General features: G+C 33.7%; 1 protein-coding gene across 1 annotated transcript; it reads right to left on the bottom strand.

Annotated features, from left to right (window-relative positions):
* Positions 1-563: 563 nt before the first annotated feature.
* Positions 564-6124, bottom strand: LOC110993613 (clotting factor G beta subunit-like). Its single transcript, XM_022259951.2, has 8 exons — positions 6039-6124; positions 5562-5768; positions 4889-4951; positions 4182-4270; positions 2919-3107; positions 1881-2085; positions 1302-1468; positions 564-744 (listed from the first exon to the last, which is right to left on the bottom strand). The coding sequence occupies exons 1-8, from the start codon at positions 6085-6087 to the stop codon at positions 565-567; spliced, it is 1149 nt and encodes a 382-aa protein (XP_022115643.2). The 5' UTR covers positions 6088-6124; the 3' UTR covers position 564.
* Positions 6125-9627: the final 3503 nt, after the last annotated feature.

The following is a 9627-nucleotide window of genomic DNA, read 5'->3' on the forward strand; positions in this document are numbered from 1 at the left end:
TTTATTTGTTGCAAATGTATGTTCTTGCCTTTTTTTACAACCGGCAAAGGAGGCGGGAGGCTCATCTGATCTTGGTACCGGTACCTGTGGATACATGGTGAGGCTCCCGAATGCGCATTTCTAGAAAATTCCACCAAACAAGGTGGCTGCGGTGCGTTGCCAGCTTTTAAAGAATTTGTACGCTTATTTCTCGAAGGGCCCTAAGACGAATTGATTCGGAAATAATTCAGGGGGCAGCCGCAAAACTGAACGTCGTTCGATATGTCAATGCCAGGTATTCCAATATTGGCTGTGGCTGTAAGAAGAGTATTTTCGAAAAGAGGACTAGCGACAAAGGCGAAAAGCGAAAAGCGGTAACATTAGCACACTGAGTGTTTGTACTACATGTTCCTAAAAAATCGTGACCATATTCGCCTAAAGGGCCGCAAAAAGTCTTATGACCTCACTTCACTTAGGGATCTATTCACAATCAGACGATCAAACAAATCAAATAGTTTCAAGTGGGCTAATTGAGTTTAAATTAACCAATAACTTTATTTTACTTAATCATTTACAAATTTCAAGTTATTGTGGCCAAACTATACTTTCTATCCAATCCATAAAGCTAGAAACCCTGGTGTATATGCCGGGCTGATCTTTGACTCCACATTTGAACCCGAATGTTGTCACCCCAATCACCATGTGCATACTTCCTTCATACTTCGTCTCTTGAAGCTTCAGTTGTAAAGGTCCACCAGAATCTCCCTAAAAATTACGTATAAATTAGCTTTGGTTAATATTTGATACCGTCGAATATACTCGTATTCTTAATTCTCCCAGGGTTAAGAATGTAAAACAAATCTCGATTAGCTTCTCTGGTCCAATCCAATGTGAATAATCTCTTGGGAATACCTGTCACTGTTTTATATTGTTACGAATTTTAAATGTATTTTCAATTTATTAATATAAAAAAGAAATAGGTGAATTAAAGGAAGATGTTTTGGTTTACGCCAATAGACTCTGGTCTAGGCTTAAGGGGAAATCAATTTGAGGTAAGGTGGAATGCATTAAAGAAGAAGGGTTCAGCGTGAGCAACATCCACTGTTTTTTTGTGTCCAGAGAGCCGAGCTAGCAATACCCATAAGCAGAGTGCTTTGTGTGAGTCCAGTCCCGCATATAGCTATAATAGCTATAATAGCTATATAGCTTAAAAAAGGGCGTAAAACGGAAAAGGAGAACTGGTAATAAACTCTCCGCTACTCTTTTTAATCGCCACCTAGTAATTTGCTTATCTATAGCATCCTATTACAGATTATACTTACTTGGCAAGTATCAACACCACCTTCGAGTTTCCCGGCGCATAACTGGTGGTCCATAAGACCCCACCAATTTCTATTTGTAAATGGACTAAGCAGTGTGTTGCATTTACTTGAATCTATAATATCGACTTCCGCGTCTTGAAGTACTGATGATAGGGTTCTAACTGTTTCTAAAATGTAATATAAAGTCAAAGTCAAAATAACTTTTCATATAGGTAAACAAGTACACTTATGAACGTTAGAAAAGAAGTGAAATTCATTCTAAATTTACACAAGGGCAAAGAGCGGGCAAGCAGATCTGGCAAGAAACTCTTCGCCACTCTTTTTAATTGCTAAGTTTTGAGTCATACAAGGTATTACATAATTGAGCAAATCAATGCAAAGGATTAGGATCATTTAAATATTCGTCAAATTAATAAAAAGCTTTATTCATTAATTTACTTTTAACTTATATATGTAATATCAGATGATTATAACTTTTTGATTTCATATTTATGATGATGTTTAAAAATAGTCAATTAATAAGAAAATTAATTAATAACTCATTATTTTATGATTATATGATTTTAATTTACAACGTACCATCGGTAACACCCCAACCAGTAATATAAGCATCATATTTCGATGCAAAGGATCCTGGCAGACATGCTGGTTGAACATTTATTGAAAACGACACTGGTTTGGCCAACTCCACCAGCGCTATGTCGTAATAATGTTTGGGCGGATCCCAATATGGATGTTGTATGAACTGTTTGATTGTTACATCAGTGTTTGGATTATAGCGTCTCTGTAATAAAATCAAAAGTCAAAACAACAATTATGCGACAAAAATTCGTTCGACCGGTTTTTAAAATCAGTGAAAAGAAATCTATGAACTAGATAGCCACTAGATTCATAGTATAAAAAACATTTTTAAAGGTTCCTACATATTTTATTATTTCTTGCTAACATATCACTACATAATATAAAACAAAGTCTTCTCTGTCCCTATGTCCCTTTGTATGCTTAAATCTTTGAAACTACGCAACGGATTTTGATGCGGTTCTTTTTACTAGATAGAGTGATTCAAGAGGAAGGTTTATATGTATGTGTTTATATAATAACATCCATTAAATAGTGGAGAAGTACTCTTATTTTTAAGGTTTCTAATGTGATGTCGTAAATAATTACATTTTTTTCCGCTTACATTGCAAACGCAGGCTGAACCCTACGAGTTTTATCAAAATAATGTTGTACACATTGAAAAGGTCTATAAAAAAGTCCGTGATGGTATATGTCTGTCTCTTATGGATAGCCCACAATAACTTTTTTTGTCATTTACTTTTTACGACAAATAATCTCTAATTTTCGAAGCAATTTTAACCAATATAGCATTAATCCTTAACCAATTAAATACCTTAAATACATTGTTCATTTAATATAGATCTATACAGCCCATTACAGCTTATTTAGCAGCGATCGAACGCGTATATTATCGGAGCTTTCCAGCGACGGAAATAACAATACATAATAAAAACCAGCTTTTCATCAGCATTGCACCCGTGCGAAGCTGGGGCGGGTCACTATTATATATTTTTTTTGTAATAATTGAAGTTGTTATGTAAATATCTTTCTACTGACCTTGATATATCTGGATCCTAATCGGACGATGTCTGGTTTTGCTTTCCTCAAGTATTTACTATTTACTACTGTGTTGGACTGTGAGCCACAATGAGAAGCTGTCAGGACGAAGTTCGGGCTGATGAGACTGCCTCCACAGAGAAATGCCCAGCTATTCCTTAGCCTTCGTAGTCTCCAACCAAAGGCTGCCTATATTAAAAAACATAACGTGAATGTGTGTGATTATATTATTATTTATGAAGTTTTTGATTTATTGTTTTAAATTGGCCTAGAGTTTTTCCTTCTTTAATAAAATCCCAGAGGCTCTTTTATCTCTGCCTTTTATAAAGAAATGTATTAAAGAAAAGCTGTGTAAAAAGGCTTACTATAAAGTTAGTGATTATCTAGTTGATAAAAAGGCCTGGGACTAGTGCTGGGCAGGCTACTTCTAATTAATAATTAATTTGCTATTTTTGTTTTAATAATTGTAGAATTGTTTGATGATTTGCTTTTTTTTTAAAGAGTACCGAGAGTTTTACGCCGGCTTTTTCTCTCGGCCAACACCTTCTGTCTTCTTTGCCGATGAGTAGGGATGCCAACAGGCTCGAATTTAATGACGTGGAATAAGTGATACCATTATGGTCCTATGTTCCAAAATAAACGTAATTTTTTTTTTTATTCTGATGAAGGAACGGTTTTCGATGTACAAATTATGTATTAAAATGGTGGTAATTATGACAAAAAGCAACCTTATCTTTTAAAATACGTAGAAGACTGAAAGTTGAAATTTCATTACTACGATATGTTAATATTAAATTGGTGTAGAATGAAACATTTGATTGTTTGGTGAATCCTTAATTAATCTCTCACAATATGAAATTTAACGGTTTGTTAATTTCTAACGATATTTTTCCTGTTTTCGCATATCCTATAAATATTACTTCCTCATTATGACGTCTTTGCATATGCAAAATTGTAACGTTTTGTTGCATCATATCGAAAAATACTACTGTAACGCCTTGGTGTGTTATATTAAATAGATCAAACTACTTTCAAATAATTCCTTTCACGAGAAGAAGAATTCGGAAGTAAAAATTTATAGCATTTTTGGCTGACTTAAAATTAGGCGTCTAGATTTACATTTTGTATATCTACAAAATAAATGACAATATTGGAAATGAATTTGTATTATATTAGTAACATTGAAGTCATAATACAATTTTAACTCTAAGGAGTAAATGTCAAAACACTAGAAAAGCGAATACAATTCCTTGTTATTCTTACCATGTGGGGATATTCTCCTACTTTGGTTGAATGTTTGTTCATTATTCGTATGTTTGTATGTCCAGGTTTCTTGCCATGTTTTTGCTGACCTGTAATAAAACGGACGTCATAAACAAACTGTAATTTATATTCTCGTAGTCCAGAACCTTTCCCGATTATTTCTAATTGAGTTCTGTCTAATTGCAGTCTTTAAGGTATGTATAACTGTGATGAAAAGAGATTTAAGTACTTCAATTAAAATTTATTTTATTTATTTATTTATAAAAAACACTCCTGCCTTAACAGGTGACCCTAAAATGTTGCAATTAGACTTATTTATTTGTTATGAATACATTTTTTACACGTAACGGTAGTATTGTCTTTTATTAACATAGCTTTTACACATTTAAAGAAAACACTTTTTTACCGGATTGAAGCTATGTATTATTGTAATTATTTAACATAATTTTAAATTTATCCGATTTTTATGCTTTGCAGCACGCGAAACGTGGTACGTGGTCTTGCCAAATTATTGCTGTGACGATTTAGTTCCTAAAGAACCACCAAAATATACGTTTTCTAAATTGTTTATTAAAAGTGAAAGTTATGGGCGATTTTAGTATGTGCGTTATGTGGATTTATATATTGACTACAGGTACAGGAGAATCTTAAGCATTCTTACAAAGTGTTTTCTTTACAAGTAACGGTGTTAAGAAAGGAACACTTACACTTCACTTGCCTTTCTTTTATTTTATTTCGGTACATCATATCACTCATGTATTTAGTGCATTCTGTAAATTAAAAATGGAAACTTAACAACGTGCATATAAAAATATCATAATCACATTATAAAATCTTATAAAAGCCAACAGCTGATTGCAGATGGGTAAAAAGCCTATCATCTAAGTTAATTATTAGTAAATTAAGCCTTATTACAAAATAAATATAAAATTCTTAGAATAAATAAGCTTTTTATTTCATTAACAAGCTACTTAACTATCTACCTACTACTACTATATATACCATACTGTTGACAGAATCTAACCGAGATTCATTTATTTATTTCGTCATGCTACACCTAACATAAATTATATATTACAAAAAACTACTTATACTTAAGATATAGCCTAAGATGGAATGCATAATATATAGAAAAAGGTTCATATATTTACAAAAGAAAAAAAAACAGCAATAATAAAACAAGAAATATATTATTAATTTTTTTTGTGTTGTCCAAATATCCTAATGTGACTTATCTAAGAACATCATTAAAAGGGGACCAACTGGAATTATAAGAGAATATGTTTCCAATAAGTTTCATATATATAGCTTAGGAACCAATGGAGAATCGGTAATCGGAATCGGTAATCGGAACTTAATTTGATTTTTAAACAATCTTACTTTTATCACTGATACGTTGACCGAAATTCCAACTTGGTCGTGGCGGGATGAAACTGTCGCAGGGATCATCATTTTCTGGTCGCTGAAGTTGGCTTCGATCTGATGAAGCGATCATATATCGACTTGCATAATCTTCAAAAGGATCTTGATTATAGAATCTAATTTTAATCCAAGGGATCCTGTGTTTATTTATGACAGCCATAGACCCTGTAATTTGTTGAAAATAGTTAGTAAAACTTTAAACTTTTAAAATAAATAAGTAGAACTGATTAAACACGGTAGCGATATTTTTCTGTGAGACTTGAATCGTGTAATTGCTTTTTGTGTATTTAATTTTAAAAATTTAGTTATGACGATTGAAAAAAATATATCATAAACACAATAAGATATTAAATTGTTTTGTTTAGATTAATTATTAAAATTTTTATTGTGTATTTTATAACATAAAAGTATAAAATGCTTAAGATTCTCCTGTACCTGTAGTCAGTAATAAAATCCACGTAACGCACATACTAAAATCACCCATAACTTTCACTTTTAAAAAACAATTTGGAAAACGTATATTTTGGTGATTCGTTAGCAACTAAATCGTCACACCAACTTGCTCGCTATATAAGGAATTTGTTGGTTTTTTTTATCATTATCCGTAACGGCAACGAAAACTAATGACGTATGAGGATATTTATAAGGAAAAAGCTCTTTATCCCCGTCTTTTACAAAGCTACGTTGAGTTGGTACAAAAGAGTTAATGTACAAATAAAAATCTAAAATCAAAATTAGTGTATTCTGTTTAGATGCGTTTTAGGGAATACACATGAATGTCAAAAACGCTTACAAAATTCGCGAAGGAGCAAAACTACGCCATCCGTTCGCAAAACTACCAGGAGGCCTGGTTCTGAGAAGAACGGGCAAGAAACTCAGCAAGTTTTACCCTCCCTCTACATTACAATTATTCAAAGAAAAATTTCATAAACCACAAAGTTATTACAGATACATAAGTAAAAAATAAAATCAAAATCTGTTCTATGATTTACCACATTCAACATTACACATATATTCACAACACTTCCAAGATAACAAAACAAATTATAACAATATAATTAGAACTATTGCCAAGCGTTTTTATCTTGTAGGTAGTAATGTATTAACATTTTTTTTATATAGAACAGGGGGCAAACGGGCAGGAGGCTCACCTGATGCTAAGTGATACCGCCGCCCATGGACACTCTCAACGCCAGAGGGCTCGCGAGTGCGTTGCCGGCCTTTTATGCAAAGTGGTGGTGCGCTCAGTTGTGGAACGGTGGACGTCGAGGTGAAACGGGTGGAATTTCGTATTCTGCTTCGACGTCCGATTATGAAACTCAGCTGCAGGTATACATCCGAACAACTCCTCTGAACACTCTCCATGGTAAATGCGGTAAAAGATACAGAGTGACCCCACATCTCTACGCAACGCCAAAGGATTAAGCCGCTTGGAGAGATTTTGGTCGTCAACGATTCGAACCGCTCTTCGTTGAATACGGTCAAGTGGAAGGAGCTGGTACTGGGGAGCACCCGCCCAAAGGTGGGAACAGTACTCCATGTGAGGCCGAATTTGCGCTTTATATAGTTGCAAGCGGTGGCCCGGAGTGAAGTACCGTCTCGCCTTGCTGAGCACACCAAGCTTTTTGGAGGCTAATTTTGCCTTTCCCTCCAAGTGACCGCGAAACTGAACGTCGTTCGATATGTCAACGCCAAGTATTCCAATGCTGGCTGTGGCTTTAAGAAGAGTGTTTTCGAAAAGAGGAATAGCGACAAAGGGTGTTTTTTTAGCGGAAAACGCGCAAACTTATGTCTTCTTGGGGTTAAATTGGACTAGGTTTAGTCTGCCCCAGTCAGAGACTCCACGTTGACTTCAGACAAAAGTTTGTTCCGGTATTCATCGTCAACTGCCCGAGAAATACTTGCCCGTGTAATGAGTATCCCCAGTGCTGTCATCCGCATAGCAATGAATGTTGCTAAGTTGCAACATATCATTGATATGCAGAAGAAACAGGGTCGGCCTTGTGGGACTCCAGCGTTCAGAGGTTTAAGGTCGGAACATGCTCCGTCATCTACTACAATTTTAATAAAGTTTGCCATAATAGCAATATCTATCATAAACTTTTAAAATATGACCGTCATAACGTTTACTGCATAAAAAAAACCAAAACATTAAATAGCTATTTGAGACTTACAAATTAGGAGATATGTATAAACACTAAAGTTTCCATATATGAACATATACCGTGAACGCCTGCGGGTGAACCTTGTTTGTATTCTGGCTTCATTCTCCAAGTAATTATTTCGCAGTTACAATACATGCTTAATATTTAGCAATTTTACCAAAAAATAATAGGATAAAGTTCATATATCTTTTAAAGTACTGAAAAAATACAAATTTTATGGCAACACTGCTATATCTAAGACTACAAGACTTAATACATCTTATTACAAAACTTTTTTCTTTCTAGTTCTGTATCATAACAAACAAACTTCTAACCCTATTATTAATAGAGCAAAAATCTATTATAACGACATAGAACGGACTACTCGTACTTGGTCGTAAAAACCGACAGTCGTTACAGCCGATGACAATATTATTCAGTACCTAATACAATGGAATTCTGCCGGGACCTTTGTTTGGTCACCGGTATGTTGTTCTAAACGATGTCGGTGTAAACGGTTTTATGTGTTTATTTTATAATAATAATATTTATTTTATTATTTATTTTGTAAAATAAAGGGCAGGCTCACCTGATGTTAAGTGATACCGTATATAATATACAACTCCTTATAAAATTTAATACGATACAAATTGAATATTATATAAGGTAACATTTATTTAATATCAATGCCTCCCAAGAAAGATGAGGGACACGTAGAAAAATATATTACTAATTCAGGTACATGAGTAATGAGTGAGAAAATAATAAATCTTATTGCATGTCACGGGAACGAATATTGATGAGGTGTTGCACAGACGATAAATCTTTATGAGGTTAAACGTTAGCACGTTTTTTGTGATCATTGATTTTTTAGCTTAGAAATGACATACAGCCCAACAATAGGGAAATAAAAAAGACATGTATGGGAAAAATAGGCAAAACAATTTACAGTCTGTCATCTTTACCGGCTGGTGCTAAGCGGTTGTTTTTTTGACTATTGTTTTTATATGTCAAATGTCATAAGTCAAATAAAGCACAGCGTTATAGTTTCAGTTCCTTACAATTCCCATATACACCAAAACTTTGGGGTAAAAGTGTAAATTCGTTGGTAGTTTATCTCTCTTAACTGGAGAACTGGTAGTAAATACAAAATTAGACCATCGTTTTCTTAAGATATTTACTTTCATAAGTGTACATAGTTAACTTACTTAATGTCCTATAACCCCTAAATGGGGCAGATGGCGTCCACAGTGAGTTTCTTTCGCGTACATAGTTATTAATAAGATTATTTTAAATTACGAATTTGATTTTTTACGATAAACTACCTAAATTTATTTTTTATTTTATTATGTATTTGGCTCTTGTATCATACTAGGCTGAGAATACTAGGATATAAGTACGGAAAACGCAAGTATTAGCATATTTAGAGAAGAGGCTGCATTACTAATAAATTAACTAATTTTTTATATGGGTTTCCTAAATATATGTTTTGATTGCTTTACAAATATCTAAACATCCTTTATAACAATTTCAAGACTTGTTATAATTTAACACAAACAAATTACAATAGACAAAACTCGAGACTAAAGCGCGAAGAAACAAAGCCCTAAAGAAATTAAATCGGGATTTGAATAAGAACAGGCGCTTACGGAGTTTGAGCAATAAATTAATTTAGCATTGAACTGGCGCCATTGTGCTCCCGGTAATCGATTGTCAAATTCGAATTTCGAATGAATTTTGGTGGGAATGCCAATTAAAATGTCAAGTGTAACATATCTTTGATGTTTAATAACACATACCATAAGGTCTAATGTCACTTCATACCAGATTTCTTGATGTGGTCGCTTGTATGTGCGAAATGCAACAGAAATGTTCAAGGT

The sequence above is a fragment of the Pieris rapae genome, chromosome 7, assembly GCF_905147795.1.
Source record: "Pieris rapae chromosome 7, ilPieRapa1.1, whole genome shotgun sequence".
Lineage (NCBI taxonomy): Eukaryota > Metazoa > Arthropoda > Insecta > Lepidoptera > Pieridae > Pieris > Pieris rapae.

What these genes read in the sequence shown, in the direction of transcription:
- LOC110993613 (XM_022259951.2), bottom strand. Translation starts at nt 6,087, where the DNA reads ATGGGTGATTTTAGTATGTGCGTTACGTGGATTTTATTACTGACTACA. An exon ending in TCAACGTATCAGTGATAAAA is followed by an intron (nt 4,952 to 5,561) that starts GTAAGATTGTTT and finishes TTTAATTTACAG; the next exon opens with AATGCACTAAATACATGAGT. An exon ending in TGGTTGGGGTGTTACCGATG is followed by an intron (nt 1,469 to 1,880) that starts GTACGTTGTAAA and finishes ATTACATTTTAG; the next exon opens with AAACAGTTAGAACCCTATCA.